General features: G+C 33.9%; 3 protein-coding genes across 4 annotated transcripts; 1 reads left to right on the top strand and 2 right to left on the bottom strand.

Annotated features, from left to right (window-relative positions):
- Window positions 1-71: 71 nt before the first annotated feature.
- Window positions 72-12,024, bottom strand: LOC107574590 (serine/threonine-protein kinase PAK 2). The gene is made up of 13 exons (XM_016261036.1): window positions 11,781-12,024; window positions 10,126-10,381; window positions 7,674-7,780; window positions 5,738-5,885; window positions 5,619-5,650; window positions 4,633-4,752; window positions 3,655-3,793; window positions 3,506-3,569; window positions 3,382-3,430; window positions 3,190-3,302; window positions 1,342-1,459; window positions 1,062-1,161; window positions 72-145 (listed from the first exon to the last, which is right to left on the bottom strand). Exons 2-13 carry the CDS (start codon window positions 10,304-10,306, stop codon window positions 72-74), a joined length of 1,245 nt encoding a protein of 414 aa, XP_016116522.1. The 5' UTR covers window positions 10,307-10,381; window positions 11,781-12,024.
- Window positions 12,025-15,150: 3,126 nt separating this feature from the next.
- Window positions 15,151-16,367, bottom strand: LOC107574591 (phosphatidylinositol-glycan biosynthesis class X protein-like). The gene is made up of 5 exons (XM_016261037.1): window positions 16,221-16,367; window positions 15,968-16,023; window positions 15,651-15,783; window positions 15,385-15,571; window positions 15,151-15,292 (listed from the first exon to the last, which is right to left on the bottom strand). The coding sequence occupies exons 1-5, from the start codon at window positions 16,365-16,367 to the stop codon at window positions 15,195-15,197; spliced, it is 621 nt and encodes a 206-aa protein (XP_016116523.1). The 3' UTR covers window positions 15,151-15,194.
- Window positions 16,126-18,387, top strand: cep19 (centrosomal protein 19). Of its 2 annotated transcripts, none has more exons than XM_016261039.1 (2): window positions 16,126-16,657; window positions 17,761-18,387. In XM_016261039.1, the coding sequence occupies exons 1-2, from the start codon at window positions 16,495-16,497 to the stop codon at window positions 18,117-18,119; spliced, it is 522 nt and encodes a 173-aa protein (XP_016116525.1). In that variant the 5' UTR covers window positions 16,126-16,494; the 3' UTR covers window positions 18,120-18,387. The 2 variants fall into 2 exon arrangements, with proteins under 2 accessions (XP_016116525.1, XP_016116526.1); XM_016261040.1 differs by having other exon boundaries at window positions 17,779-18,387.
- The last annotated feature ends 3,029 nt before the right edge of the window (window positions 18,388-21,416 follow it).

Here is a 21,416-nt window from a genome sequence, read left to right on the forward strand (position 1 = left end):
TTTTGTAGTGTTGCAGTAACAACAAAACACTGTTTTAACTCAAATCTTACCTCCATGTTGTATTGCGGCGCTTACATCATTGTTCCCACCATGGTGCTCCTCTTATTCTGTTCGGGAGTGATCTGAGCACAGAATCCAAAGTCCGCTGCGGAGCAGGAGATGAAAAAGATTTTATTTTAGTTTATTTCCTTTCATTGACGACTTATATGGAACTTATGGACCTCAGTCGCATTAGATGCCATTTTTAACACCAATGACAATCACAAAGTGAAAATTGTAGACCAGTGCATCATATGGTTGCGTAATTTGGTGTTGACCAAGAAGATGGCAAAATGCCAAAAATACAATTCTAAAACAATTCCAGTAGACTTTGAAAACTAGACTGAAAAAAATGTAACGTAACCCAAGACGTAATGGGTCCCATTCATGAAACAAGTCCAAATTGTTCATAAAATCACAGTTAAGTAAACCAAACTATGTTTCATGATTGATTTACACAGGTTGTTTTTTCACGAATAAGGCCCATTCATAGCCTCATTTTATTTAGTGTCTAAATAAACATGGCATCTACCCTGACTAAAGTCAATTATGGATTTTATTGTGGGCTAGTTTGATTCACACTGCATGTCTAGGGTGCAAAACTTCAGAAGAAACGTTGCAATAATGAAAAGGCTGTTGGCTGCGATAAACAGAGTTGACTAAGTGTTATCAGATTACATAAAAATTACTAATGACATTTCTTCAAATAAGTGCTGTTGGGTGAAAACCAAACACTTTATTCACTTGAACGTCTATTGTTGGAACGGTTTACTTACGGTTTCTTTATAGTCGTCAAGTTTTGGCTCACAAGAGCTCAATTATTCAGAACGAGCAGCTAAACCAAACCAAACATGACGCTTACTGCGTCTGGTTCTCAGAGCACCAGGTGTGAAGGCACCTTTCAAAGATTTTGCACCTAACCACAATCAACATCTTTGTGCTGCGATATAACTGAAATTCACACTTCAGTCCGTTTCCACTCATAAAAACCAGAGCGTTTGCATGCAGAAGCGAGAACATACTGAGCTTGACAGAACCGTCCATTCCCAGAAGCACGTTGTCACTCTTGATGTCTCGATGAATGACCTGATTAGCGTGCAGAAACTCCAGTGCCTGCAAACACTGTAAGATATCAGACAAGAGGAAGTTCATTAGTTAAGCGACAGGGTTACTTTCTGTTAACACATACAAGGCCTGATTTTGAACAGAGTTCAACTGTGCATTTATTGTCAGGGTTTCCCCCAAAAAACAAATTCAGCAAGTCTATGAGTTTGACGGGAGGATGCTTCGACTTCAACGCACCTCTCGGCATACAGCGGCGATCTGGGCCTCGTCCATGCATGTCTCGGTTACGACGTCTGTGAGCGAGCCACCAGCCAAGTACTCCATCACGACAAACAGCTCCTCACCTACCAGAAAACTGTAGCAGAGACAATTAATACTCATAAATCTTCATGGCATCAATAGTCAAGATTCTATTGAAAGCTACAAATTAAATTTGTGCAAAAAACTGGAATGTAACATAAAAAATTTGCACACCTTCATGGCAACATTAGCTATGTTTCCATCTAAATTTACAAATTTAAGTTAAGCTAAAAATCTGAATACTGCATTAAACATTTGCAAACCTTCGTGGAATCATTACCTAGTTTTCCCAATCAAAGTTACAAATTCAATTAATTTTATGAAAGAAAAAAAAAAACATTTGCACAATTAACACTGATAAAACTTCATGGAATCATTAGCTATGTTTTCAACCAGTTCCGAATTAAAGTTATGTGGAAAAACTGGAAACCTGCTTAAAACATTTGCACAATTAACACTTGTAAAACTTCATGGCATAAATAGCTATGTTTCCAGTGAAAGTTACTAATTAAACGAAAAATTGGAATATTGCATACAAAATGTACAATTAACACTCAAACCTTAATAGAATCATTAGCCGTTTCCATCAAAAGTTACAAATTTAACTACTAAAAAAAAGTTTAAATATTGCACAAAACATTTACACAATTAACACTCAAACCTTCATGGCACCATTAGCTGTGTTTCAAACCAAAGATATTAATTTAATTTGTGCAAAAATTGGAATATTGCTTAAAACATGCACAATTAACACTCTTGATCCTTCATGGCATCTTGTAGCTATGTTTCCATTGAAGAATACGAATTTATCTTGTGCAAAAACTGGAATATTGCATTTGCACAATTTACACTTTTAAAACTCATTAGCCGTTTCCATTGAAATTTACGAATTAAACTTGTGTGAGAAATTGGAATATTGCATAAAACGTTCACAATCAACATTCTCAAACCTTCATGGCATCATCAGCTATTTCTCCAATCAAAGTTACGAATTTAAGTTGTGCGAAAAACTGTTATATTGCATAAAACTTTTGCACAATTAACAATCTTAAACCTTCATGGCATCATCAGCTATTTCTCCAATCAAAGTTACGAATTTAAGTTGTGCGAAAAACTGTTATATTGCATAAAACTTTTGCACAATTAACAATCTTAAACCTTCATGGCATCATTAGCTAGTTTTACAACCAAAGTTACAAATTTTTCAAAAACAAACTGGAATATCGCATAAAACTTTTACAAACAAACCATGTGCTCAAGAGGACAAATTTGTCACTTCTTTGGAAACTGGTGCTAAGTGTCAATAATAAAGATGGAAGATGCTGCAAAACACTTTCTCTTTTTCCACCATAATAAATTACTTCCGAAAGGAAAATTACAAAAGTTAAATTACGATTAATAAAAGCTGTTGTGTTATCTTGCATTTGTGCACTTTAGAATGACTAAAACAACCTTCCAATTGGTGTGCGATGAGATTTGTGCACTTGTTAGTCCAGTTATCCAATCACACATTCTGTTGAGGCAACGTCATGCAAGTTTGTTGCGCACTGAGGAATGTATTCGGTAAACACGTTTACATCACAGTTTCTGCGCACGTCTTCCTATCGGATTGAAAATATCCACTTCTAAAGTTTTACACAGATTTTAAGCTGTGATATCCCAAAATTTGCCTAAAAATGCTAAGGGGTATGCAATTATTAATGTAAACTTGGAAATTCCTTACCTGGAAGTGAAGGCCAAGTTCACAAAATTCACAAGAGATGTTGTTTCTTGAAGAGCGGTTACCTGTCTAAGAAGTTGACAATGTTTGGATTCTTCAGTTCCTTCATGACGAGAATTTCGTTGATGATAAGCTCTTTCTTGGGCTGCTTTTGCAGGTTGATCTGTTTGATGGCCACCTGAGAGACAGAAACGCGTTGAGATGACGAAAGTGGGAAAAAGGAACAACAATGAATCCGTTTCGCTCTCTTGCATTACCTCCTGTCCAGTAGCAACGTCGATGGCAGTGAACACCGTTCCCGAAGCTCTGTGGAAAGACTCAATTATTGATCTCCATCCATTAACGAAACAATAACATGTTGCAAAGAATTTCAGGACCTACCCTTGTCCGATCTTCTCGTATCGTGTATATTTCTTTTTTGGATCTCCAATACTGACTATAGTTCCTGTCGGAGAACAAACAGTGGACATGTGGTTTGAATCTCGCGAAGCAGTGAAATTGCGCAAAGAACTTCTTATACGGTGACGTACGGAGCTTGTCCATGATCTCCTCGTCCGTCATCTTGCCCTTTTTGGGTCTCTGTCGGTCGCCTGCCTTCGATGCTACCTCGCTGTCTGGAGACGTCACTGGAGGAGGGATGGGGTCGATGACCGATGGTCGAGTATATACCTGAAATAACAAGAGTTATCACAGTTAACTGGGAGCAAAAGAAATTTAAATGAAAAAATTCATTTTCATTACTTGAAATAAAATAAACGTTATTTTTTGTTTCAGCTACTTGTGAAGTCAACCATTATAATTTTCATTTAGTTAAATAATAAAAACTATACGGACATTTTAAAAGAACAAAAATTACTAAAAATGACAACAACAAAAAAATCTGTCATTTTCAATCTGGTGTTTCTGATGCAATATAAAAAAATAAAATAAAAAAATAAAAACTACTAAAAATCACAAAAAAAAAATCCCAACAAAATTACTAAAAATTTGTTTAAAAAAAGATCTACAAATTTAAATGAAACCTATAGTATCTCATACCACCAGATCAAAACGTTTTTTTTGTTTTGTTTTTTACAGATTTTAAGTTCATCCTGGCATTTCCACCTAATGGTTTTTGTATTTTTATACTTAAAAAAAAAAAAATCTACAAAAAAAAAATCCCAACAAAAATACTACAAATATTTTTTTTTATAAATTCTAAAAATAATAGCATCTCAATACTACTAGCTTTTAAGCACATCTTGGCATTTCCTTCCAGAATATTTTGATGCAATATCCCAAAATTCCCATAACAACGCTATTGTTTAACTAAATAAACATAACAAAAAAGCAAAAATGTTAAAGGGGAAAAAAACTACATTACTAAATAATTCTTAAAAATGAAATGAAAATCTATACTAAATGAAAACTGTAAATAGCCAAATATCTGGAGTTTTTTTTATGTACACTATACTTGTAAAGTATAGTGTATAATGTATATAAAAACTATATTTTTAATGGTTTCTTACACTCTTGGTGTGTTCTGGTCGTGGTGCGACAACAGGTGGCGGCGTCTCCTCATCGTCTTCGTCTTCATCGTCATCCACCGTTTTGACTGGAGACGAGGGCTCTGGTGATTTTTTCACAGGCTTTGGTTTTAGAGAAGGAAAGCAGTGCAATTATTATTCAGAAACCAGCTTGAGCTGGTTTAGTCACTGTTTTTGTTGTTAACGAAAACTAGAAAAAGGGTTTTGTTACTTGAAATAAAACAAATGTTAACTGACAAAATAAAATGTAAAAAATCTATTAGTTGCCTTAGCAACATTTTTTTTCCCGTTTAAGTACTAAAATAAACTAAAATAATAAAATGTTATAATTAAAATAAAATTCTATAAAACAGACAAATAAACCTAATAAAAATTACAAAAACACATCAAAATTATTTAAACTAAAACTAAGCAGTATTTGTAATTTTCATTTAATTTGACTTCATGTACTAAAATAATTCAAACTAAAGCTCAAATAAAACCTTTATAGACACTTAAAAAAAAAACTAACAAAAATTACAAAACACGAAAAAAAATGAAAACTTTGGAAAAATTATGAAAACAAGAAATACATATTTATTAGCATTTATGAACTTATTTCATTTCAGCCAATTGCCAAAGCAACATTTCATTTAGTTTTACTTATGCATTAAAATTACTAAGACTAAAATAATAACAAAATAAAATAAAAATAAAATAAAAACAAGTTCACTGGGTAAACAACAAGTTTAAATAGCTAAAAATAATAAATAAAAAGACTAAAACTCAAATAAAACTTAGAGAAAAAAAACAACAACACAAATAATAAAATGTGTCGTAAATAAAAACAAGTTTACTGGGTAAACAACAAGTTTAAATAGCTAATAAAAAATTATAAAAAGACTAAAACTGAAATAAAAATGGAAAACACAAAAATAAAAACTACTAAGAAACAACAACGAGCATCTCAATAACACTGATTCACATACCGACTGTTCACCAGAGGGAAATCCGTCCTTCTCTAAACACAAACACATGGAGAAAAGCGGTCAGTGCGACATGACAGTTCCTGTACGGTGAGCATGAGAGCGCGAGTCGTCCAGCAGACCTGAGGAGAAGCTGAGGTACTTCTGCCGGCCGTTTCCCGTGGAGTCGTAGAACTTGAGCACGTCCAGGACGGCCTGCGGGTTCTTCTTCTGCTCTGATTTGGTGATGTTGGAGGTCTGCAGTAACCGCGCCCACTGCTCCGGCATTCCCTGAGAGATCGAGAAACCACAGATCTAACCTGAACCAGATCCACTCACAGCCACCGATGCCGTATATATCGGTGCTGACCTTTGATAACGGCTGTAAATGATGAGCATGTGGCCGATATTTTAAGTGAAAATCACCAGGTTTCAGCTATGCATCATTTCGGCTATACATTACGATATTTGGTCAAAAAGCGTAAATTATCCATTGTGTCAGTTCCAAAATAAGAATATCGTTTTACTTTATTTATTCATTCATTCATTTAATGTATCAGCTTCAGTGTATATTTAAGCAACAAATAACGATAAACTAGACAAAGTTCGTCTAGACAAACTTTAGATAGATAGATAGATAAAGGATCTTAGAGCGGTTGCTAGAGTATTCTAGGTGGTTGCTAGGGTACTTGGAGTGGTTGCTATGACGGTTGCTATGCTAACTGGGGTGGTTTCTAGGGTGTTGCAATGTGGTTGCTAAGGCGGTTGCTAGGTTACACAGGTCGGTTGCTAGGGTACCTTGTGTGGTTGCTAAGGTGTTGCTATGTGGGGTGGTTGCTAGGGTGCCGGGTGGTTGCTAAGGTGTTGCTATGCGGTTGCTCGGGTACTCTGGGTAGTTGCTATGTGGTTGCTAGGGTGCTCGGGTTGGTTGCTAGGGTGTTATGTGGTTGCAGAGTCAACATTTTTAGTAAGAAGAAGAATACGTTTAAATAGCTTTCTCAAGCCAACTTAAAAAACATACAGCCAACTTAAAAAATATACAGTTAAACTTCTTACTTCTTTAACTTCTTAATAACAACCAAATAAAATAATTCAGCTTAAAGTCTAACAGGACTTAAATTTTTTTTAAATAAATTACTTTTATATTGGTTTTATTATTTTAAATACTTATTGGTAAAGTGTTAAGAAGTGCAAGCTGCAACAAAGAAAAAAAATATATATAAAAAAAAGTAAAATATACAATTAGAAATCTTGCAACATTACAGTAACAACGATCTAAAATCATTCCGTTTAATATCCAATAGAAATAAAAACGTTAAAAGTATTTTCTAGTAACATTAAAAGTAAGAATATTATAATAATGGTTTTATATTGGTTACATTATTTGACATATTCATTGGTTAAGCGCTCATAGCGGTATAAGCTACAAAATATAAAATAAAACATCTCATTACATAACATTTCAATAACAATAGATGCAAGTTTAATATGTGAAAGTAATTCGAACATTTTTTCACACTGAAACCAAATAATTTAAATTGTATTTATATTGGTTACATTCCTTTAAATATTTACCGGCAAAGTGCAAATAACAGTACAAACTACAATAAAATTAATTAATTAATTAAACACCTTACAACAACAACTATTTAAAATCCTTCAGTTTAATATTTTAAAAACCTGCGAAATGTCAATTATATATACATATATATACGAAGAGTTCATTTGCAAAGTTTTTAACAATTTTCAAAAATCATGTTTTTCATTGTGCATTCAAAATCTCAATCAAACTGCAGTTGGGTTAAAAAATAACTAAAAAAAAAAAAAAAAAAACACCGCTAACTAACACAAAACCATGATAACATAAAAAATATGATTTTTGAAAATTTTCTGAAGAGTTCCGTTTTTGCAAATAAACTCTCCATATATAAAACACTGCACATATAGCCTACATGTATAAAATAATATACGTTATTTTTGCTATTTAGAGATGGATATAGATATGCGTAACTTTACAATAACGTAATTAGACAGAAAACTGAAATGAATAAATTACAGTTCGAGTATATCCAGTCTTACCGTGAACTCTCCGGTGACGGCGTCAAACCCCACGTGAATGGTGTGCTCGAAGTCTGACGGCGGCGAGATCTCCGGACGCTCTCGATCTCGGTCCTTCCTTCGGCCGCCTGTCACACGCCACACACACACAGCCTCTCATCATCACGACCACAACCGAGAGTCACGACGCTTCACACTGAACCCCGAGTGTGAAACGAGGCGATGCATCTCCACATGTACAGTCACAAACCAAACCTCTGCGGCTTCGACCAGCACAGAAATCATGAGCCTGAGAGCTCTGCAAACACTAAGCTTACAACTACTGCTTTTCAAATCAACCTTTTCGGTTCAAACGTTGATGAATTTAGGTGCAATTTTAAGCATCTTTGTCCGTTTGCTTAACTCCTGCGGTGTGACAATTGCATTTTCAGAAGTACAGATTTAAATTTGAATAATATAAAAATGATATAATTATATCAAATAATAATTAATTTAAATGACTGAAAACCAGGAACAACAATGTGGAAAATGTTCAAATTAATGCAAACAAAAATATAAATGTAAATAATGTGTTAATATTGTGTATATTGATTAACTGAACACTTTACCTCGATTACGATTATTGAACGCTAACAGCATTACTGATGATGGTTTCATTTTTTGGTTTCAAGGTTTGTACTGTAAATATACTCATGGTGGGATTTTTATTTCTAATGAAAGAGTGTGGTATGTATGCGTGTCCTAAATACAGTTTTGTGTGTGCGCACTAGTGTTGGGCGATATGCTCAATTTTCATATCGTCAGCATGCGAGATCGCCGATACACGATTTTATCCTGCTAATTTATTTCATTATTTGCTTAGTTTCGTTGCGAGAAGGTGAACCAACTCCAGCGTAAGGCTAAAAGCAGCCTAATGTTTCTAACATGACTGAATTTGTATTTAACATGATAATAAATTAATAGAAACATTGTACGCTTTTAATTATAATGCTTACATTTCCGCCGTTATTCAAAAAGCAGCTACAGAAAACGAGCAAAGAACATTACATTACCACAGAACATCATCACAAGCTCAGTCTAGCGCGCTTTAAAAACACTCCCGTTATAATCAGTGAAGGAACGCTACTGTTTCAGCGATGACTCATCTGAACGCCTCTGATTGGCCAATGCATTCACAAGCTCAGCATAATCGTGTGTGATTGGTTAGAACCATAGTGTATAAAAACAACGCGCAATACTGTAAAAACGCAGAAAAAGAAATATAGCCCTAATGCAACAAATAAGCCCTAATATTAATTAGACCGTATTACTAGCCTGATAATAATAATAATAATCGTCTTGTTATCGTCAAAGGCATCAGCCACAGGCGATATCTGTCTATCGTCGATACACGATACTATCGTCTATCGGCACAACCCTAGTGTGCACCAGTAATATTTGAGAGAGAGAAGTCATACTGTACTGCGAATCACAATCCCACCGCTGTGTACGCCAGCAGAGCTTTGCTGGCATCTAATGGAAGAGTTTGGTACTGCACCCAAACAAAATCTCACTAAAAGCTCATTTTTTGAGATATCAACCTCAAATTTGGAACAACTCGTTTAGATTTATGGCTTTGATTTTCTATCAATTTCTGAGTTCAAAATGTTTATAAAATATTTGTTTTATATAGTGCTGTCAAACGATTAATCGCGATTAATCGCATCCAAAAATACAAGTTTTTGTTTACATAATATATGTGTGTGTACTGTGTATATTTGTTATGCATATATAAATACACACACATGCATGTATACATTTAGAAAATATTTACATGTTTTTACATGTATATATTTATATTCAGAAAATGTATATATAAATATATTTCATATAAACTTAATTTTTTTTTATTAAATATATACATGCATGTGTGTATTTATATATACATAAATATACACAGTACACACATATTATGTAAACAAAACGTTTATTTTAGAATTGTTTGACGGCACTATATAAAATATATATAATATATACAGCACTATATATATATATATAGAGAGAGCATATACAGCACTAATTTTATATAAAAGCGGCTCATAAATCATTTGCATAAACTTAAACATCAATTAACACTTTTTGTTGGTTTTCAATTTTTTTATAACTTTTTTTAAACTCCAACAATAACCTGCAGGGGTCTTCTTTAAAATGAGATGAAACTCAATCTGTACTCCCAAACTTCAAATGTTTATGACAGTTTTTTGACAGGACATTTTTGTCCTCTATGTACCGGTGTGTAACTTTTTTTAAATTGACGCACAAGAGTTAAGGGGAAAGTATTAATAGGATTAAAAAAACGACACGGGAAGATTACGTCGGTTAGAGGTTCTGAAACGACTTCGGTTTCAGCCCTAGCTCTTCCTCACACGGCTCTCGCCGCTTGCTGCCGCGTGTGAAGCGAGTGAATGGTGTGTGTGTGTGTGTGAGTGTGTACCCTTCTCGGCTCCGGAGAAGATGGAGTAGATCTTGTTGCGCTTGCGCTCCTCGGGCACCGAGGGCAGGGGCTTGGAGCTGTGGTTGGCAGCCAGCGTGTCCTTCCCGCCGCTGAAGATGGTGCTGCTCATCCTGACGGGCGGCGCGGGCGGCTTGTCCTCCAGATCCCCATTATCACACATGGTCCGGGACGAGCAGAAAAGAAAGAAAGGAGGGGAACGTTTGCAGGTGGAGATAAAGAAAAGGAGGAGTTAGAGCTGCAGGAGCAGAAGGGAAGCACAACGGAGAGATGAGCCACGCAGACGACACCAGCGGCAAACAAACACATCAGAAACACTGCAGCCTCTCAGTCCTGCTTCATTCACTTCTGCTGCATCACACTGCAAATATGCACACTATAATTATCGTGATAAGTATGAAATTGCGGTTCAATTTAATTAATTTTTTTAATTAATTAATTTATTTTTAGTTATTTTTTTATTTTTAGTTTAGTCAGTGAATGATATTAACTCTGTATATAAAACAAAGAAATAAAATAAATAAAAAAAGAAGAAGTTGCAATTTCATACTTGCTCATCTTGAAAATAATACCTCGATTAATATTAATGGAAAAAAAATAAGAAACTATATATTTTTTTCCATTATTGCAACTTTAGATTGAATCATTTCCATATTTAAAAATATGAAATTATATTTCGCATAAAGAATATTTAGACAATTTTTTAGAATCATACTAAACTACACTTAATTATAATGGAAATAATGTCAGAAAATTTTTTATAATTGTCCTAAGATTAATAATAATTGATAATTACTAGTATTAAATAATAACAATAATGAAAAAAATAATACATATTAAAATAATTTTTTTAATTAAAATATTAAGGTGACTTTTACGACCATCATAACTATTGTACGCTATCAACTATCATGAAAACAGTGTCAGAATAAATTAATAATAATCATCATAAAAATAACAATTAATTATGATATTATCATATTTCCTGACACAGTACTGTTGTGTTGATCTTCCCTGTTCTCTGGCGCGAGAGCAGAAGCGACACACACACACACACACACACACACTCTCTCACTCACACACGCTCTCTCACTCACACACGCTCTCTCACTCACACACGCTCTCTCACTCACACACGCTCTCTCACTCACACACGCTCTCTCACTCACACACGCTCTCTCACTCACACACGCTCTCTCACTCACACACGCTCTCTCACTCACACACGCTCTCTCACTCACACACGCTCTCTCACTCACACACACACTCTCTCACTCACACACACTCTCTCACTCACACGCACTCACACACACACGCACTCTCTCACACACACGCACTCTCTCTCACTCACACGCACTCTCTCACTCACACGCACTCACACACACACGCACTCTCTCACACACACGCACTCTCACTCACACACGCTCTCTCACTCACACACGCTCTCTCACTCACACACGCACTCTCACACACACACACGACCCCGAGCTGGAAGCTGCCGGCAGACACGAGCCCTACATACACAGCGCTGCACAGAGGCACCCGAGCGCTCGCGGCTGCTGTCTAGGTAGCGGCAGGCAGCACACTAGGATTCGGGACGCGGCCGGAGGAGAATCTCGGGTTTTGTCGCGGCTCACCTGCGAAGCGGAGCTCAAACTTCAGTCTGACGCGCTCCAGCGGGCCGCGGAGGAGCTGCTCTGTCCGGGAAGAGCCTGAGGAGACGCCGAAGCCCCGTCGGAAGGTTTCTGCGCCGTTATCTGCAGCGTATCGCTTGATTTTTGGTAGTTTTTTGTGCTGGTTTGGGGAAGGGGAGGCGCCCAGCAGCGTCTCTTTCTGCCCTCGCCTGCAGCAAACAGCCAGCGACTGTTTCCGGTGCGACAAAATAAAAGTCCGGCGATCGACTTCAATTCCAGAATTACTTTTAACAGGAATTATTGATTTATTTATTGCAATTAACATGTATATATTACTTATATATTTATATATATTTATTATAATTATGCATATTGCGTAATTCATATATTGCTGATAATACATATATATATATATATATATATTACTTGTAATCTGTAAAACATTATATATAAACATTAATGCATTAATATTAAGGATTATACTTTTTAAAAATATTTATATTATTCAAATGTTTTATAGTTTGGAATTGTATACACGCGCACACATTCAGTTATGATTATATATGTGTCAATATGTTATATTTAAAAATAAATTGAATTAAGTATTTAATATTTCAAAATTGTTACTTATAAATCAATTACTTATAACTATGTATATTATAATTATTAATATTGCACACACATTCAATTATGATTATGTATCAATATTTTATAAATTAAGTATTTAATATTTCAAAATTGTTACTTATAAATATTAAATATATTATAATTATTAATATTGCGTAATTCATATATTGCTGTAAAGAATGTATATTACTTTTAATCTGTATGTATTATATAAACATTAATGCGTTAATATTAAGGATTATGCTTTTATTTAAGGATTTATATTATTTAAATATTTGATACTTTGGAATTGTATACACACACATTCAATTATGATTATATATATATATATCAATATTTTAATCTTAATAAAATATATATGTCTCAAAATATTGATGACGTAATAACAGACATAAAAGAATCTCTCGAAAAGGAATATATATTATTTTCACAATTATTTTTATAAAAATAATAGTAATAATATGAGAAAATAAATTGTATATAATTTTAAATCGTTTACTTTATATTATACATCTTATATAAAACCTTAAAAAAATGACGATTATACATTTTTAATTTAAAAATGAATATGTAATATTTCAAAATTGCATTATATATATATATATATATATATATAGAAAAATAATGTCAGAATAACTGTCCTTAGATTAATAATAATTTATTATTACTATTAATAATGATAATAAAATAAGTCATTATATTTAGCATTAAAATATTAAGGTGATTTTTAGGATGACCATAACCATATCATGAAAATAGTGTCAGAATAAATTAATAATAGTTATCATAAAATTAACAATAAATATATTACTTAAACAATTATTAAATCAGCATTAATGGGAACTTTTTAATTAATTATATTTATATTTTTTATGACAATTATACATTTTTAATTTAAATATTAATATATATTTCAAAATTGCATTATATATATAAATAAATATATATATATATATATATATATATATATATAATAGAAATAATCTTAATGCTAATAATTTATTTAAAATATTTTTCATATTTTATTTCATTTCAAACATTGATGTGATAACAGACAGACGCAAAATAAATATTTTTAAACAAAGTAATATCCAGCTTTATTTACAATCAGAGTAACACATGATTATGAATCCACTCTGATAGCATCCTATTCACGCATGCACGTTTCTCTGAAGCACTGCTCTAGCTCTAGCTCTAGCTCTAGCTCTGTGTGAGGGATCTGTCAGCCTGTGGTCAGATGTTTGAGAGCAGGTAAACACAGCTCAGTACACACTGTGAGGATCACCACACGCAGCAGCAAAAACACTGCATTTACTCCATGCTATTATAATATCAAACTATACTTACATATTTGTTATTGTTACATTATAAAATGTTTATAATGAAATATAATGTTATTATAAATATACAATTTATTAAAACAAGCATGAAGTTTGCTATAATAAATATTAGTGTTATTATAAATATACATTTTTAAATATATTTTATATATAAATATTAATAATAATAAAAACATCTAAATATTTTAATATATTGTAGAAACTAATATTTCTGTTATAAATAATGCTATTATAAATATTAAATTATATAAAAATATTATTATGTATCATATGGTATTTTATTATTAATAATAATATTGTTATATGTTACTATCATAAATATGTGTTATAATTATATTATACATGATATGATGAATATACAATTTATTAAAACATGCATGAAGTTTGCTATAATAAATATTATTAGTATTATTATAAATATACATTTTTTTTAAGTATGCATGAACTTCGCAATGTTATATATAAATATTAATAATAATAAAAAAATCGAAATAGTTTTGTATATTGCATAAAATAATATTTCTATTATAAATAATGCTATTATAAATATAAAATTATATAAAAATATTATGTATCATGTGGTATTTTATTATTAATAATAATAATATTGTTATATGTTACTATCATACATATATATGTTATAATTATATTATACAAAATTAATTATTATAAATGATATTATGATGAATATACAATTTATTAAAGCATGCATGAACACTGCTATGATATATTAAATATTAATCAAATCAAAATATGTATTGTTATATATTAAATAAAAATATCTTAAGTATGCGTGTGTGTGTGTTAAAGTCAATTTTGTGCATATTATATATTATTATAAATAATTACAAATATATTACTTACAAATATGCATGAACTTTGCTATGTAGGCCTATTACTATTATAAATAAAATTATATTATGCTATTATTATATAATATGCAATTATAAATAATAACACTACATATAATTTACATTAACGTATGCATGAACTTTGCTATAATACATATTTATTCATATTAATATTACATTAGCCTATATTAAAGTATGTATCATTATTATTATATTGTACATTATAGAAACTATTATCATTATAATAATACTACATATGATATATTAATTACATTCAAATATGTACGTATGCAATGATATATTATTATTATTATATTAAACATATAATGTTTTCATAAATAACATTATAAAGATACAATTATTAAAACACATTGCTATTATTATACAATACATAAAATATTACTCAAAATCATGTTATTATGACACATACTGCATTATACTAAAATATTATTTATTAACAATACACATATTATCTATTATTATATAATATGTGACCCTGCAGCACAAAAGCAGTCTACATGTAAATTTAAAAAAAATTGACCCTTATGACTGGTTTTGTGGTCCAGGGTCCCAGCACTTTGGCTGGATAAGCATCCCCTCTAGATCCAGGATCTCATCCATGAGCAGATGCTGTGGTTGCTGACGGTACAGGGAGCCTCGACCCCTACACCACGTACCCCAGGACTCAGTGTGCGGCCTGTGATTGAGAGAAGCACAGAAACACGCTGGGTTCAGCAGACAGACCAGGCTTGACTCACTCACTGAGCGCGCGCGTCTGCAGCGTCTCACACTGGTCTGATCTGAGGAGCACTCTGGGCGGCTCCATGTCTACTTTCACTGGCTTCCTGGAGTCTGAGGGTCTGTGATATCGGCCGTGAGCCACAGCCTCGTGCGTTCCCGAGAGAAAAACCAGCGCCGTGAACCCAGAGGACAGATACTCTGGAGCTTCCAGATCGACCTCTGAATCCAGGAGAACCTACAACACAATAAAGCAGTGTTAGTTAATGCAGTGTTTACAAACGGACACCTAATACGCCGACTACAACCGCGTTGACCTCCAACCCCGTGTCGCGCCTCAGAGTTTCCAGCTGGTATGCGTCCACATAGACTCCACTGGGCAGCTTCTGGACCAGTAAAGCTTGGACCTCGTGATCTGTGTTGCTCCACTGAACTCTGTATTGAAGATCTCTAGAAACCAAACACCGTATTTAACCATCGAGACGCGGTAAACATACACTCTAAAAAATGCTGGGTTAAATACAACCCAGTGCTGGGTAAAATAGGGACAAACCCAGCAATTGGGTTGTTTTGACCCAGCAGGTGGGTTAAATGGTTAACCCAACCTAGTAACCCAACCTTCTGGGTAGTAGACCTGTGAAATCCTGCTTTGGAGATCTTCACAGACACCGACACTGACTTCAACCATTCCTAATGGACTACAATCTGCTGAATGGGGGGGATTAGGCTTTGTCATTTATTTGATGCGAATTGATGATAAATCAAGCACGTCTAGCATTGCAAATACCTTGTTTTGAATTCCCACGACGGATAAAACACAAAACGCTAATAAATAAAACCTATAGCCATGCTGTAATCATCCCAGTTTCACTTCCGGGTCTGATTACGTCGCTCCGGTAGATGGCGCTGTGGAGCGTCGCGAGCGAAACTCCCTCAGCAGAAGCAGAACCGGTACAACAGCGATGCAAACCTCGCAACAACTCTAACGCGTTCGTTTGACGCTCAGCAGACGCTTTATTTACGAACGCGTGCATCGTGTTAAATGTGTGCCTGCGCCTTTAAGAAAACCGGAGCGAAACAAGCGAGTGCTCAACATTCCGGTAGTCTGCGCGAAATATCGCACTGTTGCTATGGTTACAGTACTAGAAAGATAGACTCTTTATGGACATTATTTCTGGAAGCGTGAGTGAAATGTCCATAGTAGCGAAGCGCTGTGGAGTGACATTTATCCCCCCTTCCATCGTCCTCATATATCATGAGCACACAAACAGCAGCAAGATGAGGAAGAGAGTCATACCTGTGAGGAGCTTCTCTCAGTATTCAGGTGAGTCTGTCTGAGAGCGACGCTTTCTAATGTAACGCAGAAAGGAGCCCTTAGATGCATATTACATAGGCTACTGACTTAAAGGAGCCGTTGACCTGAAATGACAAATTAGCTGAAAATGTCCTCACCTTCAGGCCGTCAGAGATGTAGACGAGTGTGTTTCTTCATCAGGTTTGGAGAAATGTAGCATGCTATCAATGGAAGTGAACGGGTGCCGTCAGAGTGAGAGTCCAAACAGCTGATAAAAACATCACAGTAATCCACAGACGACTCCGGTCCAATCAGTTAATGTAGCTGCGTGTTTGTAAAGAACACATACATTATTGAAATGTTTTTAACTTAAAAAAAAAATCATTTCTGGTTAAAATATGTGACCCCCCGGACGACAAAACCAGGCATACGGGTCAAATCTTCGAAATTCGAATGAAAGCTTTCATAAATACGCTTTCCGCTGATGTATGGTTTGTTAGGAGAGGACAATATTTGAGAATCTGAGGGTGCAAAAAAATCGAAATATTGAGAAAATCATCTTTAAAGTTGTCCAAATGAAGTTCTTAGCAATGCATATTACTAATCAAACATTAAGTTTTGATATATTTACGGTAGGAAATTTACAAAATATCTTCATGGAACATGATCTTTACTTAATATCCTAATGATTTTTGGCATAAAAGAAAAATCTATAATTGTGACCCATACAGTTTATTGTTGGCTATTGCTACAAATATCCCCCAGCGACTCCAGGGTCACATATGAGTCCATAATAACACTTCCTCCGGTGTCCGTCTCCTGTTGTCTCTCACATCGAAATCTAGCCACATATTTGTTTACAGCTGTTTTGGCTTGGCTTTCGTCGTCTCCAGATGTTAACTGATGGACTGGAGTGCCGTGGGTTACTTATTGTGATGTATTTATCAGCTATTTGGACGCTCATTCTGACGGCACCCATTCACTTCCATTGGTGAGCGAGTGATGCAATGCTACATTTCTCCAAATCTACATCTCGGATGCCCTGAAGATGAGCACATTTTCAGCTAGTTTTATTTCTGGCTGAACGATTGTTTTAATGAATGTGAATATAAAGTATTACACCCTGTTTCTAGACTGCAGTCGAGCAGCAGAGAGACTGAAGCATCACGCGCGTCACAGCATGTATCTGGAGACGGTTTCTTTGGCTCAGCTGGAAAGGCTTCACCTCATACTCCGAGACCATCTGAAGGGTCTCAGTCTGGAGGAGAGTCTCGCCGCCCGACGGGTGTCCCACCCCAGCGACGAGGACCTGAATAAACTGAGCGATGACGAGCTGAACCGCAGGAAGGCCCAGATGGACCAGCTGTTCGAGCGCAACCGCAAACACAAGGAGGATGCGGACTTCGTGTACGATCTGGAGGTGGCGTTTCCAGAGAACAGCGTGCCAGAGACGTGCAGCTGGGATGAAGGGCAGTCCGATGAGGAGCTTTAGAGGATCAGACGCACTGGAGCGGATTTCAGACTGATCCAGAATGAAGACACACGGAGAGCTGGTGCATTATGGGGCTTCTGTTGAAGTCTAATGTTGAACTATACATTAGCTGCTACATGTTGTTTTAAGGTCACGTCCTCTATGGTAAACATTACGTGATGGGTTTTTTTTGGTCTTATCTATTTGATTCTTTTACATAAAATAGCATCGATAATATTGAAAATACTTTAATATTTCATTAAATAAATGTAAAAAATGGAGGACACTGAAACCCTAAGCCTCAACATTTTTTTAGAACCTTGTGTGATTCTTTTTTTTACATAAATATTATAAATTTTTAGTCGTACCAAAACACCAACAAAAGCTAAACATGCTAAAACACATTTAACATTAATTTAAAAAAATTATTAAATGTTAACAGAAATATATATAAATAAATTGTAAAAAAAAAAAAATTTAGTCAATGCAGTTAAATTAGTTTCTTATTTTTGTTTAGTTTAGGTTGAAGTACTAAAAGTCAACTCAAAATTAATACAAACTAAACAGACATACAGTATTTAACAATACAATTACTAAAACTTTCAAACGAAAATGAAAAGAGAAAATATTAAATTAAATATGTTAATAATTAAACATTCAAAAGACAACTAATCATAAAGACAGAAAAAACGAATTATTAAAACTTTAAAATAAAATGAAAATGGAAAATATATAAATGAAAACTAAATTCAAAATGTCCATAAATACTCAGATAGAAGACATATCTAAAAGAAAAAAATTTAATTAATGACAAAAAATGTAAAACAAACATATAACAAAAAAAACCTGAAATCAAAATATTAACAAATAAGATTGTAAATATATATATATTTTACATTTACTAAAATGATTAAAACTTTAAAAATAAAATGAAGAGGGAAAATATAAAACTAAATACAAAATATTAATAAATACTAAGTATAGTAATGATACTAAAACAACACTGCTTCATATCACAAAACTTTACATAAATTACACAGAGGAGACGTAATGGTAAATATTTATTTGTTTTTACGAAAAGCTGTACGGAACATCTAGTCCATATATTTCAGGGATAGTTAAACATGAAAAAATAAAACGCTACTTGATTGTCACACTTTCAACCTTGTGGATTCTTCTCAGTATTGATGACACGATACAACGTACAGGCACGTGTGTTCAATAAGGTAGTCTCACGTCAGTATGATGGAAGAAATATTTCATGTTTTATATTTGGATCACATATAGAATGATAAAATAACACGAGAGCAGTGTTAACACCGCTTGATCTCACTTTGGTTGATCCACTGACAGCTGGTTTGCTTTTCCAACCTTTAAAAAAAGCCATAAAAACGGCACTGAATCGGAAAGCGTTCTGGCCGTAAGTGCCAAATCTGGTCGATTAAAAAGTGCATCAAAGCTGCTGGAGAAATGATGGCAGATACTGCCAAAACCACCCGCTTAAAACACTGAGAACTGGAGCAAGACGCTTCTTCAAGACGGAGTTTGAAACATGGTGGTTTATGCTAGCCTGTTTCCGCGCACTGCGACTTTTTATCTCACTATTTGGACTTTGTTCCTGGCAATTATGAGATTATATCTCACAATTATGAAACTAAAGAATTGCGAGATATAAAGTCTCAATTCTGAGAAGAAATGTCTGAATTGACACAAATTTGCAATTGCGAGAATTTTTTTTAGTTACGAGATAAAAAGTCACAATTACATTTTTTTATTCCACGGAAGAAGCAAAAAAAACACAATTGCGAGATATAAACTAAAGATAGCTATTCTAAAGAAAGAAAAATTGATCTCACAATAATTTTTTTGTGCCACAGAGTAAAAATGGTAATTCTGACATTTTATCTCACAATTCGGATTTTTTTTTCTTGCAATTATGAGTTTATATCTCACAATTCTGAGAAAAAAGTAAGAATTGTGAGATAGAAACTAAAGAATCGCGAGAAAAGTCTAAACTGACATATAAACTTGCAATTGCAAGAAAAAAAAATCGAAATTGTGAGATATAACCTCAGAATTATGAGATAAAACGTCACAATTACATTTAAAAAAAAATTATTCCACGGCAGAAGCAAAAAACACACACAATTGCGAGATATAAACTAAAGAAATATAAACTTTTTTTTTTGTGCCACGGAATTAAACTTGCAATTGCGAGAAAAACGTCAGAATTCAAAGATACAAATTAAAGCTTATAAACTTGCAATTGCAAAAGAGTCAGAATTGTGAGATATAAACTCAGAATTATGATAAAAAGTCGTCATAATTTTTTTTTTTACTTTTTATTACATAGCAGAAACAAAAAATAGCTTTTTTGGTTTCTGCCACAGAATAAAAAGTAATTGTGGCTTTTTATAAACTAAATATATAATCTAAGATACAAACTAAAGAATTGCGAGATATAATACTCGCAACTGCGACAAAAAGTCAGAATTGCGAAATATAAACTCAAAGCATAAAAAGTCGCAATTACCCTTTTTTTTATTCCCAGGTGGTAACAAAAACACAATTGCAAGATATAAACTAAAGAATTGAGAAATGTAAACTCGCAGTTGTGAGAAAAAACTTTATCTCTTTATATATTTTATATCTCGCAATTCATTTTTTTCATGCCACAGAATAAAAAACATTATTGCGGCATTTTATCTCACAATTCAGACTTCGTTTTTCGCCATAATGAGAAAAAAAGGCAGAATTGCGACATGACTTCTTGACTTGATTCAAGTTTATTGCCACATCAGCTTCAGAATTGCGACATTTTGAGAATGGCGAGAAACAAATCTGAATTGTTAGATAACTTCTTTAATTTTTAATTCTGATGTGGAAACAAGCTTCCACTGTAGTTAGTTGCTTTAAAGGAACACTCCACTATTTTTGAAAATAGGCTCATTTTCCAAATCCCCTAGAGTTAAACAGTTGAGTTTTACCGTTTTCGATCTCTGGGTCTGCCGGTAGCACTTTTAGCTTAGCTTAGCATAGATCATTGAATCTGATTAGACCGTTAGCATCTCGCTCAAAAATGACCAAATAGTTTCGATATTTTTCCTATTTAAAACTTGACTCTTCTGTAGTACTAAGACCGACGGAAAATGAAAAGTTATGATTTTCTAGGCCGAAATGGCTAGGAACTATACTCTCATTCCGGCGTAATAATCAAAGAATAATCATCTATGCTAAGCTGCAGCTAAAAGTGCTACCGCCAGACCCGGAGATCGGCTGAATGGATTCGAAAACGGTAAAACTCAACTGTTTAATTCT

Source organism: Sinocyclocheilus grahami, unplaced genomic scaffold (genome assembly GCF_001515645.1).
Source record: "Sinocyclocheilus grahami isolate Dianchi unplaced genomic scaffold, SAMN03320097.WGS_v1.1 scaffold2281.1, whole genome shotgun sequence".
Classification (NCBI taxonomy): domain Eukaryota; kingdom Metazoa; phylum Chordata; class Actinopteri; order Cypriniformes; family Cyprinidae; genus Sinocyclocheilus; species Sinocyclocheilus grahami.

What these genes read in the sequence shown, in the direction of transcription:
- LOC107574590 (XM_016261036.1), bottom strand. Translation starts at nt 10,306, where the DNA reads ATGTGTGATAATGGGGATCTGGAGGACAAGCCGCCCGCGCCGCCCGTC. An exon ending in GACCAGAACACACCAAGAGT is followed by an intron (nt 3,794 to 4,632) that starts GTAAGAAACCAT and finishes TTGTTATTTCAG; the next exon opens with GTATATACTCGACCATCGGT. An exon ending in TACGAGAAGATCGGACAAGG is followed by an intron (nt 3,431 to 3,505) that starts GTAGGTCCTGAA and finishes GTCTTTCCACAG; the next exon opens with AGCTTCGGGAACGGTGTTCA.
- LOC107574591 (XM_016261037.1), bottom strand. Translation starts at nt 16,367, where the DNA reads ATGCACGCGTTCGTAAATAAAGCGTCTGCTGAGCGTCAAACGAACGCG. An exon ending in GCGCCATCTACCGGAGCGAC is followed by an intron (nt 16,024 to 16,220) that starts GTAATCAGACCC and finishes GTAGTCCATTAG; the next exon opens with GAATGGTTGAAGTCAGTGTC. An exon ending in GGCGCGACACGGGGTTGGAG is followed by an intron (nt 15,572 to 15,650) that starts GTCAACGCGGTT and finishes ATTGTGTTGTAG; the next exon opens with GTTCTCCTGGATTCAGAGGT.
- cep19 (XM_016261039.1), top strand. Translation starts at nt 16,495, where the DNA reads ATGGACATTATTTCTGGAAGCGTGAGTGAAATGTCCATAGTAGCGAAG. An exon ending in GAGCTTCTCTCAGTATTCAG is followed by an intron (nt 16,658 to 17,760) that starts GTGAGTCTGTCT and finishes CCCTGTTTCTAG; the next exon opens with ACTGCAGTCGAGCAGCAGAG.